Source organism: Littorina saxatilis, linkage group LG10 (assembly GCF_037325665.1).
Source record: "Littorina saxatilis isolate snail1 linkage group LG10, US_GU_Lsax_2.0, whole genome shotgun sequence".
NCBI classification, from domain to species: Eukaryota; Metazoa; Mollusca; class Gastropoda; order Littorinimorpha; family Littorinidae; genus Littorina; species Littorina saxatilis.
In genome coordinates this window covers 37,012,252-37,032,637 of record NC_090254.1, presented here as the reverse complement: position 1 = coordinate 37,032,637, position 20,386 = coordinate 37,012,252, and the positions used below count along the sequence as shown (strand labels likewise).

The window sequence follows — 20,386 nt, the reverse complement described above, 5'->3', positions numbered from 1 at the left end:
GGACATTTTCATTCGCATTTTGGAAATTTCCATTCACATTTTGGAAATGTCCCTCTGCATGTCACAGCTACGGCTGCTCTGTAATGGTGCTTAAAACCTTATTGCTGCTGCGAAGAATGTACAAGAGGATATAGACCGAGAGAAGCGCAGTTCAAGTATACAGTCTGGGCTCGTGCTGCGTTGAGAGAGAGGGGGGGGGGGGGGGGGGGCAAGAAACCGATACAGACGTCTGATTGACGTAGGGCATAGACTATACATACTTCGACACTGCTAACTGATAAAGCCGCGTCTGCAACTGGAATAGCTCGCTCCCAAAAACGTTCGGCATTCTGACCTTCTGCGGGTCTGGAAGCCAGTTCGGTGAAACTTTTCTGGCGTTTTCTTCAGAAGCCAGACGAGGTTATCAGCCTCGACTCTGCTTTGTGTCGCTGAAAAACGTTGTTTGTGAAATAGAAGGTGTACCTGCTTGAACGTTTGTGAAATGAAAGGTGTGCTTTGCTGTTCCGGTTACCGACCTTCCACCTGTCCAGAACTCTGTCTGGAATGTGTCTTGAAAAAGGTTTTGCTGGTTGTTTTTTTCACTGAGCGGCGGTTGCACGACATTTCATCTTGAAGAGGCCGTCTTGGTGTTGTGTCAGTATTAAAACTGTCTGTGTCTGTGTGAAATAAGTATCGTAACAACTTGAAGTTTTAAACTGTTCATTGTAATACGTCAGTCTCAGTGAAGCTGGGAGCTTTTCTTGAAACATTCCTGCTGTATTTCCAGTGTGGGCTTTCCCAAAATCTTGCAAGCGGGAAGTTATATGTAAGCGTAAAGACTCCTGTGAGTAAGACTGTCAAGTTCGCACTCGAAAGTACGACACTTTTGTGAAAGGTTTGCATCACTAGGCGTGTGCAGCTTTCAGTCAACATTTCTGAAAAGTGCTAATTATATTCCTGCCACCGGACAATATTTCAAGCAGCTTTCTTCTGTAATACTGTTATAAAGTGGTGTTTGTGATTTTAACATTGTATCAGTCGACGTCAAGATATTGGCCTCTTGCGAAACGGAAGTCAGTGTGTTTGTGTCGGGAAGTGATTCCGTGAAGTCTTTGGTCTTGCAAAAAGACTTGCAAAACTGTATGCATTTAAATAATTAACAGAAAAAACCCGGTGTGCGTTTAAATGGTTAACAGACAAAAACGTGATGAACGTGATGTAATCAGCGAGAAAATCTCCTGCCATCAGGCCAAATAAAGACATCCATGGACAACCATCTTGACCTGAGGTAAAATAGCCTAATATAGCAGCTGCTCTTGAATTTGCAGATAACGTGCGGGGATACACAGAGAAGAGACTTGTTCAAGTGTTGTTGTTTATATATTTTTTATGTTTTATATTGTATTTATATATTTATATTTGTATTATATTTATATTTATATATTTTTTCTTTCATATTTCTTATCTATATATTCATTTCTTATTTCATTACATATTTTCATACTTTTTATCGTCTCATTGCCTGGAAATTGGGTCGCTTCCTTCCAGTCGGGAAGATTAGCCACAACACCAGTCGTAATTATATTCAGGTGTGTGCGGCGTGTTCAGGTGTAATTAGCAACCTGTAGTACTGGCAGAAGGACCAAGGTCTTTTAATTACTTGCGACGGGGATGGGACATGGTAATAATTACGTGTACTACTTACTTTTAAATGGATTATAAATTTTAGGTATTGTTCTAGTATTCACTAATGTTGTATTGATATTACTGGCACCCCTTTTAAACTGATATGGTTTTTACCTTTACAAGGCGACGATGTGAATTTGTGATGTAGATATGTGGCTGATTATGTGTGAGTATGTAAATAATTGTGTGTGTGTGTGTGTGTGTGTGTGTGTGTGTGTGTGTGTGTGTGTGTGTGTGTGTGTGTGTGTGTGTGAGTTGTGTCTGTGTGTGCATGACAGTGTAATGTACGTATGTATGCATGCATGGTGATGTGTGTCTGCATATGTGTCTGGTTGGTTTTTATTTTATTTTTACCGTGCCGTGCCAAGATGAAATCCTTTTGCAAAATTGGTGAATAAATATCTTGTATCTTGTATCTTGTATCTTGTCATCATATTGGTTTCCCGGTGTAACACGAGAAAATTACTCCCACGAGATTTTTACTCCGGAGTAAACATTTCGTACGAAAATGTTACTCCCTTTACGAAAAAAAGTACTCCCCCATTACACGAGAAAATTACTCCCCACGGCAGGTGAGTTCCAAGTAAACATTTCGTACACAAATTTTACTCACCTGACGAATAAATAACTTGACGAATACATTACTTCACCCTAACACGAGCAATCTAAGTTCTTCCCATGCCAGGTGAAGGAAATGTTTACTCCCTTGTTCCCTGTTAGTCTTGGTGGTGGAGGGAGGGTAGCGCGACATTCGTTTGCGCGAGATCACATATTGGCATTATCCCTTCGCCCGCATCCCATGATCGCGTACAAGATTTTTACTGGAAGTAAAAAAAATGGGGAGTAAAAATTTTGTGGAGGGAGTAATTTTTTCGTGCCTTGGAGAGTTCTTTTCTAGTACGAAAGGTGTACTCGGAGTAAGAATTTCGTACGAAATTTTTACTCCGGAGTAAATTTTTCGTGGAGTAAAAATTTCGTGTTACACCGGCCTATAGGTTTGAACCTGCGATCTCAGATCTGCTATGCAGGTTTTTACAGGGGATAACAACATTCCTCCACTCGGTACCCTACTAAAAATCACCATCCTGACTGCCGAAGTTTCTGAGAATTGATTTGATTTGATTTGATTTGATTTGATTTGATTTGATTTGATTTGATTTGATTTGATTTGATTTGATTATTCGCCATAATGGCTTGAGATTTACTGGCCGATGTGAATGCGTGATATATTGTGTAAGCAATTCCATCTCACACGGCAGAAATTAATATGTATTAAAGCGCTTAGAGAACGTCAAGCGCTATAATTATAAATCTCCCATATAAATAAATAAATAAATACATTATTTCGCAGATTCACACGAGTGCACCTTGAAAATTCAATTCACCCAAAATGTCCCACTCTGCAAGGAACGCCTCCGGACCATGGGTGTTTGGTATGTGTCCACTTAAAGGCCCAGTGCAGCTCACAGCCTTCGTTTTGCGTTTTTGTTGCAGCTGAGTGCATTTACAGTTCAAAAATCCTCCTATGGTAGTAAAACAAACCCAAAACCACCCAACGACGACATCTGTGAAGCTCGACAGTTTCTTGTTCACGCGAGTGCATAAATTAACCTAGTTATTACGTTGGTGTTTGGTCGGAGTTCGATTCAACTGAGTGATTCCGGCCTCCATTTTATTTTACACAAACTCATGATGACGTCTGACATAGTTTGCTAGTGACGTGTCTTTTCAGTTGTGCATGATGTGCATGTGGTGATCTACCTGATCTAAATTTAGATCCAAAAATAGGCCAAGACCAGCCGGGTCCGAGTACGAACTTAATTCAGTCGTAAAAAAATCGCAGTTCTTGACTTTTTGGGTGCAAGTCAATGAAACTTGGTAGTTCTTCTAACGGATAGCTGCCTCATGAGGTATGACTAAAAGCCCCAGGGGCTCCGTGCACCTGGATTTGACAAGTTCAGTACCTTTAAGAGGATGGGGGTCAAACGAGAAAAGCTTATCTTTTCAAGGAGTGGTGTCGTTTGGCGTCGGCAATCGCGGGCGAAACGACGAGACTTGTTTCAACTTGCCGAAAATTTGGCCTGCCAAACTTTTTTTTCCCATGCGAGAAAGCTAGCGTTAATGAGTGCTTTAAACTTCCAAAAATTGCTCACACTTCCCGCGTGGCCATTTTGGCAAAATTGCCAAATGATACAATGTACAAATCATAGCAACATCAGTCCTTGCTCTTATGTTTTTGTTGTAGTCACATCTCTTACCTTCATTCATGACCGGCACGGTTGGCCTAGTGGTAAGGCGTCCGCCCCGTGGGTTCGAACCCCGGCCGGGTCATACCTGAGACTTTAAAATTGGCAATCTAGTGGCTGCTCCGCCTGGCGTCTGGCACAATGGGGTTAGTGCTAGGACTGGTTGGTCCGGTGTCAGAATGATGTGACTGGGTGAGACATGAAGCCTGTGCTGCGACTTCTGTCTTGTGTGTGGCGCACGTTAAATGTCAAAGCAGCACCGCCCTGATATGGCCCTTCGTGGTCGGCTGGGCGTTAAGCAAGCAAACAAACAAACAAACAAACAAACAAACCTTCATTCATTCAAAAACAAGATAGCAATGACAATGTACTCACCAGAAACACGAACAATTAAAATACGATACTGTATATTGTTATAAATATCGTTCGTTTTTCTGGTGAGGCCTAAAAAAAAAATAGGTGTGGTTACGGTAACCCGACCTACCCTATTTTTAGGGGCCGATCCTATAACTTTTTATTACATTTGTCAAAAAAAAAAAAAAAAAAAACCGAGTGCAAAAAACGCAATGAAAGCGAAAGCGCTCGAGTCGCACACTTATTTCCCTGTCAGGTAGGTTTAATTTGTACACATTAGAAAAAAAAGTTAAAAAAAAAAGTGATTGCCTACCTACCTACCCTATTTTTTTTGGCTATGTTACCGTAACCACACCTATTTTTTTTTTTGGCCTTACACATATCGTTCGTTTTTCTGCTGAGTATACATATCGTTCGTTTTTCTGGTGAGTATACATATCGTTCGTTTTTCTGCTGAGTATACATTTTCATTGTAATCTTGTTCTTGTTCTTCTCTCCTGCAGTCTCGAGTTTCTATTCTTTATTCACTCTTCAATTTCACGTTCTACCCACACTGACACCACCCCACCACCCCCCCCTCCCCATTCCCCATCATCTTCTTCCTAAGGCGAAACAATCCCTCCACTGTTATTCCCGCATTCCGGGTAGCACATAAGTCGTTTTTAAATACCTACGCAGCGAGAGAGAAAGGGGGGAAGGTAATCGCCTCCACACATGTTGCTGCATGGTTATTGACAGCCAGTTTCCGCCTATTTGCACAGCGCACGTGCCAAAACAAATACCTTGTCAGTGTTCTGTGCTGTATACTTTAGAACCCTCTAATTCTTCTTATTGTTCTTGTTCTTCTGCTAGTTCTTCTGCTAGATCTTGTTCTTGTTCTGTTCTTGTTCGTGTTCTTCTACTTCTTGTTCTTGTTTTTCTTCTTATCCTTGTTCTTGTTCTACAATTCCTTCTTGTTCTTGTTCTTCTTGTTTTTGTTCTTTTTCTTCTTCTTGTTCTTCTACTAGTTCTTGTTCTCGTTCTGCTTGTTGTTGTTGTTGTTGTTTTTGTTGTTGTTGTTGTTGTTGTTGTTGTAGTTCTTGTTCTTGTTACTGTTCTTCTTCTTGTTTTTGTTCTTCTTGTTCTTGTTTTTGTTGTTCTTGTTCTTGTTGTTCTTTTTGTTATTCTTCTTCTTGTATTTGTTCTTCTTCTTCTACTATTTCTTCTTGTTCTTCTTGTTCTTGCTCTTGTTCTTGTTCTTCGTTGGTGATCAATGTTGACGGCCGGCCGTACAAAGGCTAGGCTTTTAGTAGGGATGTGGTCAAAAGTGAACCGTTTTGTTCTCTCCTTTGAAGACCTACGTTTAAAAACCAACCCCTTTTAATACCCCCTAGTTCATCACATTTTCTGCTGTACTGTTTGAAAATGAACCCCCATTTTAAGACTCCGTCCCTCTTAAACTATGATTTTCCTCCGAGTTTTCGAGGTCTTCAAAAAAAAAAGGGCGAGGGAGGGGTTCCACTGTACCGCCGAACAATTCTTTCCGCATCCAAGCCTTTCTTCTCTTCTGTCGTGCATTGTGTTGAAGAGGTCCTTTTTACATTTAGTCAAGGTAAATGTTTTAACATAGAGGGGGAATCGAGACGAGGGTCGTGGTGTGTGTGTGTGTGTGTGTGTGTGTGTGTGTGTGTGTGTGTGTGTGTGTGTGTGTGTGTCTCTGTATGTGTGTGTGTGTGTGTGTGTGTGTGTGTGTGTGTGTGTGTCGGTGCGTGTGTATGTGTGTAGAGCGATTGAGACCAAACTACTGAACCGATCTTTATGAAATTTTACATGAGAGTTCATGAGAATGATATCCCCGGATATTTTTTTCGATAAATTTCTTTTATGACGTCATATCCGGCTTTTTCTAAAAGTTGATGCGGCACTGTCACACCCTCATTTTTCAATCAAATTGATTGAAATTTTGGCCAAGCAATCTTCGACGAAGGCCGGACTTCGGTATTGCATTTCAGCTTGGTGGCTTAAAAATAAATGTATGACTTTGGTCATTAAAAATCTGAAAATTGTTAAAAAAAAAGTTTTTATAAAACGATCCAAATTTACGTTCATTTTATTCTTCATCATTTTCTGATTCCAAAATCATATAAATATGTTATATTTGGATTAAAAACAAGCTCTGAAAATTAAAAATATATAAATTATGATCAAAAGTAAATTTTCGAAATCAATTTAAAAACACTTTCATCTTATTCCTTGTCGGTTCCTGATTCCAAAAACATATAGATATGATATGTTTGGATTAAAAACACGCTCAGAAAGTTAAAACGAAGAGAGGTACAGAAAAGCGTGCTATCCTGCTCAGCGCAACTACTACCCGGCACTTCTTGTCAATTTCACTGCCTTTGCCACGAGAGGTGGACTGACGATGCTACGACTATACGGTTTTGCTGAAAAATTGCATTGCGTTCAGTTTCATTCTGTGAGTTCGACAGCTTGACTAAATGTTGTATTTTCGCCTTACGCGACTTGTTAGTGTTCTACTCCAGTGTGTTTTGTAAGCTCCGCGAACAATGAGCTAATTGTGGCAACCGGTCGGAGAGTTGCGAAACGTGTGTTGTCCCGCTGATATTCTTTGTGGTTATGAGTTCTCTGCCAATACAAGGGTGCTATTGTTTTGTGTTGGTTGTCATACCCCGTCCCTCTTCTTCTTCTTCTTCTTCTTCTTGTTCTTGTGGTTCTTGTTGTTCTTGTTGTTCTTGTTGTTCGTGTTTTTCTACGTCTTCTTCTTCTTCTTTGTGAATGGACTGAAACTCCCACGTTCACTCATGTTTTCGCATGAGTGGGTTTTTACGTGTATGACCGTTTTCACCCCGCCATTCAAGCAGCCATACGCCGCTTTCATGGGAAGCATGCGGGGTATTTTCGTGGTTCTATAACCCACCAAACTCTAACATGGACAACAGAATCTTTTCCGTGCGCATTAGGAGGGGGGAAATTAAGGCACTAGTAGATCTGCACATAATAAGTTGACCTGGGAGATAGGAAAATCTCCACCCTTAACCCACCAGGCGCGACCAGGATTCGAACTCACGAGCTTCTGCTTTGGGGGCGCCCTGTAATCAAGGTCATGATCTCTAAAAGCACCGTGGCTTGAAACTATACATGTATTTTTCTTTAGATATGAATTCTTATAGTTCAGCGAATAAATCCTTTACTGCTTGTTTGTTTGTTTGTTTGCTTAACGCCCAGCCGACCACGAAGGGCCATATCAGGGCGGTGCTGCTTTGACATATATAACGTGCGCCACACACAAGACAGAAGTCGCAGCACAGGCTTCATGTCTCACCCAGTCACATTATTCTGACACCGGACCAACCAGTCCTAGCACTACCCACATAATGCCAGACGCCAGGCGGAGCAGCCACTAGATTGCCAATTTTAAAGTCTTAGGTATGACCCGGCCGGGGTTCGAACCACACGACCTCCCGATCACGGGGCGGACGCCTTACCACTAGGCCAACCGTGCCGGTATCCTTTCCTGCATGACGAACAGACGCAAACCTACTTATGCATGTAGCTTATGAGGGGGGGGTTAAGGTGGGTAGGGTGCGAGGGAGGGGGGTTGGGTGGTCAAGGGTGTGTATTCGTGTTAAGCAAGACAACAAAGAGATGTTAATACAACAAAACAAAGAGCCGTGTCGAATGATATTCTGACGTCGTCATGGAATTTTAGCGTAACTCGTTTTACACAGCCTTTCAGCAGAAGGCTCAAAACGATTATTGTTATTATGAAATAGAGTATATCAATCAATATGAGGCTTATATCGCGCGTATTCCGTGGGTACAGTTGTAAGCGCAGGGATTTTATTTTTTAATTTTGTTTTTATGCAATTTATATCGCGCACATATTCAAGGCGCAGGGATTTATGTATGCCGTGTGAGATGGATTTTTTTTACACAATACATCACGCATTCACATCGGCCAGCAGATCGCAGCCATTTCGGCGCATATCCTACTTTTCACGGCCTATTATTCCAAGTCACACGGGTATTTTGGTGGACATTTTTATCTATGCCTATACAATATTGCCCAGAAAGACCCTTTTGTCAATCGTGGGATCTTTAACGTGCACACCCCAATGTAGTGTACAACGAAGGGACCTCGGTTTTTCGTCTCATTCCTCTCTCTCCATTGCCATCATCCTTTATTTTGTCTTCTCCCCCTCCCCCTTCCCATAATCCTTATCCCCCCCCCCCCAAAAAAAAAAAAAAACCCACAAAAAAAAAAAACAAGTCGCGTAAGGCGAAAATACAATATTTAGTCAAGTAGCTGCCCTTTTTCAGCAAGACCGTATACTCGTAGCATCGTCAGTCCACCGCTCATGGCAAAGGCAGTGAAATTGACAAGAAGAGCGGGGTAGTAGTTGCGCTAAGAAGGATAGCACGCTTTTCTGTACCTCTCTTTGTTTTAACTTTCTGAGCGTGTTTTTAATCCAAACATATCATATCTATATGTTTTTGGAATCAGGAACCGACAAGGAATAAGATGAAAGTGTTTTTAAATTGATTTCGAAAAAAAAATTTTGATAATAATTTTTATATATTTAATTTTCAGAGCTTGTTTTTAATCCGAATATAACATATTTATATGTTTTTGGAATCAGCAAATGATGGAGAATAAGATAAACGTAAATTTGGATCGTTTTATAAATTTTTATTTTTTTTTACAATTTTCCGATTTTTAATGACCAAAGTCATAAATTAATTTTTAAGCCACCAAGCTGAAATGCAATACCGAACCCCGGGCTTCGTCGAAGATTACTTGACCAAAATTTCAACCAATTTGGTTGAAAAATGAGGGCGTGACAGTGCCGCCTCAACTTTCACGAAAAGCCGGATATGACGTCATCAAAGACATTTATCAAAAAAATGAAAAAAACGTTCGGGGATTTCATACCCAGGAACTCTCATGTCAAATTTCATAAAGATCGGTCCAGTAGTTTAGTCTGAATCGCTCTACACACACACACAGACACACAGACACACACACAGACACACACACAGACACACGCACATACACCATACCCTCGTTTCGATTCCCCCTCGATGTTAAAATATTTAGTCAAAACTTGACTAAATATAAAAACACCCACCCAACTCTAGCCTTTCTCCTACATCTACGTCAGAGAAACATGAAGAAAACAAACAAAACACAAAAAGACATTCATGCACTGTTCTTGTTTGTTTTCTTCCAGAATCAAGCTCCCCTGAAAAACTGTTCTTGCTTGTTTTCTTCCAGAATCGAGCTTTCCTGAAATTTCCTGAGCGGAAACCCCCAAATTTGACACTAATGACGAGATAACTGAGCGCTCAAAAACTCTCGCCAGCATTATGAGACTTCCGACCCGTACCCTCCCTTTGCTGCTCTGCTTGCTGCTATTCGCCATTCCAGTGGAACCCCGCAAAAAATGCCGCAAACGAAAGAACCAGAAAAAATGCGAGAGAAAAGAGGCCCTGAGGCTAGGGGAGAGCACTTCTAGGACTCTTGACGAAGGACCAGACGACATTGTCCGGGTTGAACGGAAGCCAAAAGTAGGTAGGACTGTCTTTTGTCGACTTTCGTACATTTTGTTGTAAATCATTTAATTTAGTTAGTAAATAATTTTGTTTATTAGTTAGTTAGTTAGTTAGTTCGTTAGTTAGTTAGTTAGGTAGGTAGTTAGTTAGTGAGTTAGGGTTGACCCTAAGTTAGTTAGTTAGTTAATTGATTAGTTAGTTAGTTAGTTTTGTTTGTAATAATCGGAGGCAACAAGCCCGCAAAATATATATTATTCATTCTACATGATACATATTTGAATATAGAGAATAGCTTACTACATCACTTGCTGTGTGATACCAGCTATACACAAGTGGGTTTTTAAAAATATTGAAATGCAAGCGAATAAAGCACTTCCAAAGCCTCGTGAAAGCTCTGAGGTCAAAAGCAAAATGACTCCACGATAGAATTCATAGCGTCACGTCTTAACCTGTTTGAAACATTCTTCCAGAGGAAACCAGAAACGCAAAAAGTGTTTCGAGAATGAAGTTTGTCTTGGTGACTTTGTCATCACGAGCAGTGGAACATTGGGTCCCTGCCAGTTTGATCCGACCTAATTTACATGATATACACACATGTGAAGAGATGGTTTATTTATCACATGGGTGGTTTTCTTCACGTATTAAGGACAATTATATTTATCCTACACACGTAAAATAGACCACTCATTAAATAACAATATAGTTCGAACCACACGTGTGTACTCATTAAAAGAGTTCGGGTCAAACTAGTGCGTTTGTTTCTCACTTTTTTCTTTCTCTTTGTTATTCGTTTCCCCCTTATTTTCTTGTCATTCTTTGGGCTGTAATGCCCAGAAGATGTCTTTAATGTTCGTGCTACGATCACTTAGTGTCTCAGCAGTCTCCTAAATGGAGGAAACAAGCTCCCAAGGACACGCTGCTTATTCAACGCGAAGGGTCAGAGGCCGTGTTCAAGTGCAAGGCCAGTGGACGACCTCGGCCCAAGGTCAAATGGATTAAGGACGGAGAACCAATCAGAGTGAAGAAAAATAAAAAAGTGAGTGTGTGTCCTAATTCTGATCAACATCTTTTGTCAAATGTAAAAGAGTAAAAGGGCTCCTATAATTATCTTAGTCACCGATAAAGTTATTAAGATAAAGCAGGTGTCATCTACTTTGTCGACTCTATTCAAGAAAGATTTAGTATTTTTAATAAGAAAAAAAACACCATATTTAAACCTTGTTTCATCCACTTGAAAACAATTTAGAATGTATCTGCCAAGTAAAGGTTAACGTCCTTAAAGATTTCTAAACGTTTCAGAACTAGAAGCCTCAGGTTACCATACCTTTCCGTTCAATTTTTGATGCATGGAAGAAAAGTCAAGTAGATTATATTAATCAAATTTTCCAAACAGAAATGACCACATATGGTCATTCTGGACTTTTCTATACATGCATATAATTATTGTTAAAAAAAATCGTGTTCTGTAGTCAAGGCCACATAAAAATGTATGACTTCGGTGGCCAACCCGCAAATTGATTAAAACAGGGCTTTATTCAACAATGTATGGATACATACAATATATAATAAGCATGTTTAGGATCAACAACAAGCTATAAACGAATTAATGCAGTCATCTGCCTTGTTGTCTATACTCCTGAACGTGTCGAAGATCAAAGCTTTATGTGTATTTATTTAACTCTTCAGTACAACAAAAGCAAGTGGAAACTGCAGGTGGACAAAGTTACACCTGGAGACAACGGTAACTACACCTGTCTCATTGAGAACTCCGTTGGTCAGCTGGAGTGGACATTCACACTCCGTGTTTTAGGTTAGTAAGTAGTGTGTGTGTGGGAGGGGGGGTGAGTGTGAGTGTGTGAGGGGGGTGGGGTGAGTGTGTGTGTGTGTGTGTCTGCGCGTGCGTGCGTGTGTGTGTGTGTGTGTGTGTGTGTGTGCGTGTGTGCGTGCGTGCGTACGTGCGTGTGTGTGTATGTGTGTGTGGCTAGGGAGCTCGAATGAAATCCACAGTAACTCTGTATTTTACGTGTTTGTGATCCAACATTTAGTTAGGCTGCACATGCATAAAAGCCTCACAAAAATAGTGGTCGTTATTCATGTCTTGGCAATGAGCACGAGCAGGGGGGACTGGGGGGTGGGGGGGGGGGGAGGGGAATGAGGCAGCAAACTGTGGGACATTTCTTTTGCTTGCCATATTGTGTAATCAGGAATGGCTCTATTTGTTGTAGAGCAATCATCCCAGCTTTGAGATAAATAACGTTTTGTTTTGTCAATAATCAAACGTTCTAATAATCTACCATTCTTGGGTATGTTTTAATTTAAAATGAAAGCTGATGTGGTTTTGAATGTGCAGAGAATCAGCCGATCTCGGAGATCAACATCGTGGAGAGGCCCCAGAACCAAACGGCGCACGTGGGAGACACCGTGGTGTTCATGTGTCGTTCCAACACCTGGCCCGCGCCCCTTGTTCACTGGTCCAAGAAAACGGCCGACAAGCTCGTGGTGCAAATCGTACAGGTAGGCGATGTACTACACAATAAGTCCCGTAAAGCAGGACTGTGCTTGGCTTTTGTTGCAGAAGAACACATTTTCGCCAAAGGCAGCGTGGCAGCGTGTATCTCCCTCCTTGTATTACCTCTAAATATCTGAGAAAATCAGGTTTTAACAAGTCGCGTAAGGCGAAATAACAACATTTAGTCAAGCTGTCGAACTCACAGAATGAAACTGAACGCACTGCATTTTTTCACCAAGACCGCATACTCGTAGTTTCGTCAGTCCACCGCTCGTGGCAAAGGCAGTGAAATCGACAAGCCAGAATAGTGCGGTAATGGTCGCGCTGAGCAGGATAACACGCTTTTCTGTATCTCTATTCTTTTTAGCGTATTGAGTTTGTTTTTAATCCAAACATATCATATCTATATGTTTTTGGAATCAGGGACTGACAAGGAATAAGATGAAATTGTTTCTAACATCGATTTCGGACAATTAATTTTAATAATAATTTTTAATTTTTAGAGCTTGTTTGTAATCCAAATATAACATATGTATATGTTTTTGGAATCAGAAAATGACGAAGAATAAGATGGAATTGTTTTTGGATCGTTTAAAAAGAATAATTTAATGACAAGTTTCCGAATTTTAATGACCAAATTCATTAATTATTTTTTGAGCCACCAAGCTGAAATGCAATACCAAAGTCCGGCCTTCGTCGATGATTGCTTGGCCAAAATTTCAATCAATTTGATTAAAAAATGAGGGTGTGACAGTGCCGCCTCAACTTTTACAAAAAGCCGGATATGACGTCATCAAAGGTATTTATCGAAAAAATAAAAAAAAAGTACGGGGATATCATTCCCAGGAACTCTCATGTCAAATGTCATAAAGATCGGTCAAGTAGTTTAGTCTGAATCGCTCTACACACACACACAGACACACACAGACACACACAGACACACAGACACACACAGACACACACAGACACACACACACACACGCACACGCACACACACACACACACACATACACCACGACCCTCGTCTCGATTCCCCCTCGATGTTAAAACATTTAGTCAAAACTTGACTAAATGTAAAAAGGAGGGAGTCTGAAAATGGGGGTACATTTACAGAGGATATGAATAGGACATCCAAAAAACTAAGGTTTTTAAAGGGAGGAAATCTCAAATGGGGCTTCCACTGTAGCAGAATCAGCGCTTCCCAGCGCCCTCCCTAGTTTGACGGAATGCATAATTATGTCGTGCCGAATTCACGGAATTGCCCAATTCGGGGAATCTGCAACATTTTTGCCCATTTCGCGTAATCGGCAAAACGCTGCCCATTACGCGAAATCGGCAGCGTTTTGCCGAAAACGCGTAAAGTCTTCTAAAATTTGCCCATTTTGCGAAATCGGCACCCTCTTTTTGGGTTTAAAGGTCTCAAATACCTGGGATATCATCATACTTAGATAGCTAGATACACGAATGGATACATATCGCAATAATCGATAAGGTATGTCAAAACGAGTAGTTTTCGTGCATTTCCAGAGTTATGCTCGACACAGACCAACACAGACCATACAAACCAAAGTAGGGAGGTAAAGCAATGTTAATGCAATGTTCTGGTGAAACAGAAAGTAACTGACTGGCTGACGCTTTTGCAAAATGGTCAAATTTTAGACGCTTTTACGCATTTTCGGCAAAACGCTGCCGATTTCGCGTAATTGGGAAATGAAAGATAATTGTTTGAACTGCAGCAGGCTTGAGCCCCACACTTATACTTTTGGACAAAAAAGCATAACAAAAACTGATGAAAGGTTTTGATTGTATTTTGTTGCAGACAAATTTTTGTTATACAAATGTAGAATAAATAAAGTAAAGCCAACATTGAACATGTTCTTAATGGAACTGGCCTCACATACAAGATTGATAAAACATCCACTTTACAGAAATGAATGATGGAAAATGTGTGCTGAAGTGGGCTTCATACTTCACCCTTGTGGAACATTATTTGTCATTACTAATGGTTGAAAACGAAGTTAAACACCAAATAAAGAAAGAAAGAAAGATTTGTCATTACTGCTTGCCTGTTGTATTGAATATGTCTTTGTCAGTCATATCAATTTTGCAAATATGTAACTTCTGTGCATTGTATGACAAAATGTAAAGTTGCCTGGATAAAACATTTTTGAAAAAAAAAATCAAATCAAAGACTGTTTCGGTTTATACATACTGTGCATATCCAAATCCATATCTTTGAAAACACAATTTGTGCACAATGTAAAAAATGTTGCATCAACCATTGCAAAAGATCATTCTTCTTCTTCTTCTTGTCGATCACTCAGATGGAAACGCCGGTTCTCCGCGCAAATGTTGCCGTGCGCTGTAGGTCGTCCAGACTGCCATAGAGCTTCCCTTGCACCGTGGTCGCCTCCGCCCAGATCTGGCTCCTGAGGCCATCGTGTAGTGGGCAAGTCTGCAGCAGGTGTTCCGTTGTCATGCTGCCTGTTTGACAAGGGCACTGGTCCGACTGGCCAATTCTGAACTTGGTGAAAAGCGCGTTATAAATATTCGTATTATTATTATTATTATTATTAAAAGGTGGTGGTTCATTCGGTTGTGGCCTGTCCGCAGCCTGAATATATATAAGATCATTCCAAAAGTGTTGTACTTTAATACAGTCCCACACAAAGTGTTGCAAGGTATCTTCATAATGTTGCTATGTTAACAGATGGAGAACAACACGCTGGCCGAGGTGCTGGTGGTGCACAACGTCAGCAAGGCTGATGCCGGCGAGTACACCTGTTACATCGGCAACGACCTGTCCAACCTGCGACTCTCCGCAACACTCACCGTCATAGAGGAAGGTTAGTGACATGTTAGGATAAGGATAAGATAAGAAGGATACGATTTTATATCGTCCTGTGGGGTTACCCTCATTGAAATTCGGGCTGCTTTCTCCCTGGGGAAAGCGAGCTGCCATACAGTATACGGCGCTACCCAATTTTTGTGTCTTCTTTTTCCTGCATGCATATTTTCGTGTGTCCAAGCCCTGAGACTTTCGCTGTGAACTTGGGTTCTTTATCGTGCGCATGCGTGCACACGGGGGGGGGGGGGGGGGGGGGGGGGGTTTGGCCACCAAGGAGAGTCTGCACAAAGTTGCACAGAATAATTATAGTACAGGGCAGCATGCATGGACACTGTTCAGAAGAAAAAAAACGGTAATGATGCGCCCATACACACTAGCATATTGACAGCAGCGACCTCGAAAGCGTTTTAGGGGAACCCTTAACATTTCAATGACAATTCTTTATTTAACGAGGGTAATAGAATCAGCATTACTGATTAGTTTGCTTTTTGTGCACATCTGGCCCTCGCTTTAGAGAGGGACAAATCTACTACGCTTAAAGAATAAACAGAGCGTTTTTGAGCATCTTTGAAAGCGTGTTTGAGCACACTTGGTAGCGTTTTGAGCATCTTTGAAAGCGTGTTTGAGCACACTTGGTAGCGTTTTGAGCATCTTTGAAAGCGTGTTTGAGCACGTACACTTGGTAGCGTTTTGAGCATCTTTGAAAGCGTGTTTGAGCACACTTGGTAGTGTTTTGAGCATCTTTGAAAGCGTGTTTGAGCACACTTGGTAGCGTTTTGAGCATCTTTGAAAGCGTGTTTGAGCACACTTGGTAGCGTTTTGAGCATCTTTGAAAGCGTGTTTGGGCACACTTGGTAGCGTTTTGAGCATCTTTGAAAGCGTGTTTGAGCACACTTGGTAGCGTTTTTGAGCACCCCTGAATGAGTTTTTGAATTCTTGCAGGGGAGAGCCTACCGTTCGAGCCGCGGTGCGCACTACACATCCGTCGCCAGATCCTGGTGGACAACACGTACGGCTGTCAGACCACGGACCCCGTGGAGATCAACTACTGCATGGGGTCGTGTGGTCGCTCCTACTTCATACCTACCATGCTGACCACTGATGACACGGATATGCAGGTAATGGGCAGAATATACCTGCGCAGTTTCAGCGGCACAGACGACGCACTGCCTATTATTTATGCCGCGATAGGGATTATGACGAGTACTTGGCCTGTTTTCCTTTCATGCAACGTGTAGCGGGCTGGGATAAGCTGCAGTGCGTCGTCGGTCCTGCTGAAGTTACATATGTGAGCGGAGCCCCTAACTTCTTTTTCTTTTTCTTCTGCGTTCGTGGGCTGAAACTCTCACGTACACTCGTGTTTTTGCACGAGTGGATTTTTTCGTGTATGACCGTTTTTACCCCGCCATTTAGGTAGCCATATGCCGCTTTCGGATGAAGCATGCTGGGTAGTTTCGTGTTTCTATAATCCACCGAACTCTGACATGGATTACATGATCTTTTCCGTGCGCATTTGGTCTTGTGCTTGCGTGTACTCACGACCTTCCGAATAGGAGGCCGATGGTGGTCTTATCCACTAGACCACTGCGCCAACCAAGTGTCCCTGCTGTCATGGCAGGTGTAGTTTGGTGGAAATAATGGGACAAAAGCACAACTGACAAAGTATGTCCTTTCATGGGAGGTCAGTGTCCTCACTTTAAAGGGAACCTTTCAACGCAAATACCACTTTACAAACAACTAAAGGAATGGACTGTTATTCCGACTGCCAGTGAAAAGTGTGCAGCAATCGTCTCTCTCCTAGTCGCCTATACCATGGAAAGTAAAGCATGATAGCTATTAAACATACGTTCGGCCAAGCCTTTAGCATCAGGATTATGACTGCCTCGGTGTTATTTGCAGGCCTTGGTCTTCGGTCACTGACGCATATATAAAAAAAAGTTGTTTGACCCATTGGTCTCACCCTTGGCTGGTCGACTGTCCGATAGTTTTGACTTGTAGGAGGTCTTCTGCCCATCAATTTTTATGCCACTCCAATGCAAACCAAGCTTTGTGGCAGTCGACTGGAGCTGGAGAAGACGACGACCTTCATCTCCCGAGCCGGTGTAACACGAGAAAATGAGTCCCGCGAGATTTTGGCTCCGGAGTAAAAATTTCGTACGAAAATGTTACTCCCTTTACGAAAAAAAGTACTCCCCCATTACACGAGAAAATTACTCACCACGACAGGCGAGTTCCGAGTAAACATTTCGTACAAAAATGTTACTTCCCTGACGAATAAATAACGAATAAATTACTTCACCCTAACACGAGCAATTTAACTTTCCATGCCAGGTGTACGAAATGTTTACTCCCTTGTCCCCTGTTAGTCTTGGTTGTGGAAGGGGTGGAGGGAGGGTAGCGCGACATTCGTTTGCGCGAGATCACATAATTATTGGCATTATCCCTTCGCCCGCATCCCATTTTCGCGTACGAGATTTTTACTGGAAGTAAACAAAATGGGGAGTAAACATTTCGTAGAGGGAGTTATTTTTTCGTGCCTTGGGGAGTTCTTTTCTCGTACGAAAGGTGTACTCGGAGTAAGAATTTCGTACGAAATTTTTACTCCGGAGTAAATTTTTCGTGGAGTAAAAATTTTGTGTTACACCGGACTAAAAGTGTAGCGCAAGCGAACGCCAAGAAGAAGATACCAAGCAAACAAAGTAGGACATTATGTCGTGAGATGAATTTTGTACTTGTTTTTCACCGTTTTTTTCTTCTTTAGGCAAATCATCTGAACCAGACATGCCAGTGCTGTATGGGTGTTGTATCAGGAATACGCATCGTGCCGCTCAAATGTCCCTTTGGTGATGCACGTCGCGGATTCTTTACTCTCCTCAGCGACTGCAGATGTCAGAGCTGTTCTATGGAAAGTATGCACAGTATATTATATTGCGCATAAAATCCGACAGACCCGCAGTAGACGATGTTTGGAAATAACTCTTGAATTTGTATGGGTTGTTAACTCTGTTGAATGTGTATGGGTTGTGAATATCAATCAATATCATACAGATCCGCAATAGACGATGTTCGGAAAGACTACTCTGTTGGATGGGTATGGGTTGTGAATATCAATCAATATCATACAGATCCGCAATAGACAATGTTCGGAAAGAACTCGGTTGGATGTGTATGGGTTGTGAATATCAATCAATATCATACAGATCCGCAATAGACGATGTTCGGAAATAACTCTGTTGAATTTGTATATGTTGTGAAAGAGTGAATACACTTGCGTTTAGGGTAAATAATGTAAAAGTAGATAAATTCATGGCGAGGAACTAGTCAAGTCAAATTTTGAATTTTTGTGAGTGTTAGTGTGTGTGTGTGGGGGGGGGGGGGGGAGGTGCGTGCGTGCGTGACTCGAGTGAATGCATTTTTGTGTCAGTGCCAGTGCGTGTGTCAGTGTGTGTATGTGTGTGTATGGGCGTGTCATTGCGTGCGTGTGTGTCACGGTATGTGTGTATGTGTGCGAGTGCATGTATGCGCTTATACGTATACTTATCTGTATGTGTTTGCCTTTTACAGAGAGCTTCCTGAGGGGACAAACGGAAGACACAGTGACCCTTGCACCCTGACCTTGAACCTTGGAGTGACCACAAAAAAGCCTCAAACTGCCGTGTTACAATCTGGACATCGGGAAAATATTCCCAAGTTGCTGACATTCAATGCACATCTCAGTCTAGTTGTTCTCTTTGAAATGAACAGATAACGTGATATGACTCACAACAAATAGTTGACAGCAATTCCTAACAAGAGCTCTGAACAAATACACATGCATGATGTTTTGTTGTTGTAGACATTTTTCTACATCACCCAGTAGCCGGTTTGTTTGTTTTTTAAATGTCATATGCATGCATACATGAAAGCTTGGAAATAACGATAACGCATAAGACAAAGAAAATCAGATAGGCGGCGGAAACTAATTCACACGAACATGCTGTGGATAGCGGAGAGAACACACACATAGAAATGCAGGCACACACTGTGACACACTAACACAAGGACACACACACATGTACACACACACACACTGTGACACACACAGCTCTCTCTCTCTCCGTACACACACAGACAAACACGGAAATGGACACAGGCGCATACACACGCACTGATGCACGCACACACCAACACGAACACACACGTAGAGTTACACAGGCAGACAGACAGACTGAAACACACACTGACACACACTGCACACTGCACACACACCACACATACCGTGACTAGCTTTCCAATCTACCAGACTGGCGGCATAATCATATCCCCAACTAGACCTCGTCCATGCACCTTTTCCTTTAGTTGCTAAGTATCATGATGTACGAAACACAATGCAAAGAGTTCCCATGCCATGTGCATGTTTTCGATTCATAGCAAGCGGACACTGCTATCTGCCTGTGTACAACTTGACTCAACTTCAAGGGATACAACTCTTCCACGGTGCATAACTCTCACTCACTCTTGTTGCACAATGTTGTTAGCATTGCGAGCGCTTACTTCCCTTTGTTTCTTAGTGCTTCCACAGCGCATAAAACATTTGTGACCCTCCACCACGGAATGAGTCGCATGTCACCTTTGCATGATTTTCATATTTTTACATTTTCCTAAAGAGTTTTTTATGTTCTATCCAGTGGTGAAAACCGTTTTAGAAAAGAGCGAATGAGTTATAAGCCTGTGACTAAGGTGACCCTCACACTGTTACCAGACACTCCCTGGACTTATATTAAGCCTAGCCGGCTAGCGCACAACCGCGCGAGGTGACATGCCACTCATTTCGTGGTGGAGGGTCACATTTGACCAGTTACCAGGTTACTTCACAACATTGTCCCTTCCGTTATTTGAAACGAGGTGGACGAAATGTGAGTACATTTCATCAAGTGTTTGTGCTTTAAACTTATGGCTTTAAATTTTGACCCAGTTGTTCAACCAGATACCACACAGCTGAAATGAACTCTGAAATGGAATCTGGCTGTATGCAATAAATGTTAAAAGTGCCTGTAAAATGACAATGAATTTGTAATTTAAATAAAGCTTTCTGAGTATATATATATTTGTTTTCACATTATTGTCTTAGTCATAAAATGTGGCCTGGTGAGAGAGAGAGAGAGAGAGAGAGAGAGAGAGAGAGAGAGAGAGAGAGAGAGAGAGAGAGAGAGAGAGAGAGAGAGAGAG

At 41.7% G+C, this 20,386-nt stretch overlaps 1 protein-coding gene across 4 annotated transcripts; it reads left to right on the top strand.

Annotated features, from left to right (window-relative positions):
* The first annotated feature begins 212 nt into the window (after nt 1-212).
* LOC138978727 (fibroblast growth factor receptor 4-like) lies at nt 213-20,264 on the top strand. Of its 4 annotated transcripts, none has more exons than XM_070351518.1 (9): nt 213-1,267; nt 9,544-9,836; nt 10,699-10,857; nt 11,508-11,631; nt 12,172-12,335; nt 15,041-15,176; nt 16,121-16,296; nt 17,940-18,087; nt 18,743-20,264. In XM_070351518.1, exons 2-9 carry the CDS (start codon nt 9,636-9,638, stop codon nt 18,790-18,792), a joined length of 1,158 nt encoding a protein of 385 aa, XP_070207619.1. In that variant the 5' UTR covers nt 213-1,267; nt 9,544-9,635; the 3' UTR covers nt 18,793-20,264. The 4 variants fall into 4 exon arrangements, with proteins under 4 accessions (XP_070207619.1, XP_070207620.1, XP_070207618.1 ...); XM_070351519.1 differs by having other exon boundaries at nt 214-1,267; nt 10,702-10,857; XM_070351517.1 differs by having other exon boundaries at nt 214-1,267; nt 9,544-9,840; nt 10,691-10,857.
* The last annotated feature ends 122 nt before the right edge of the window (nt 20,265-20,386 follow it).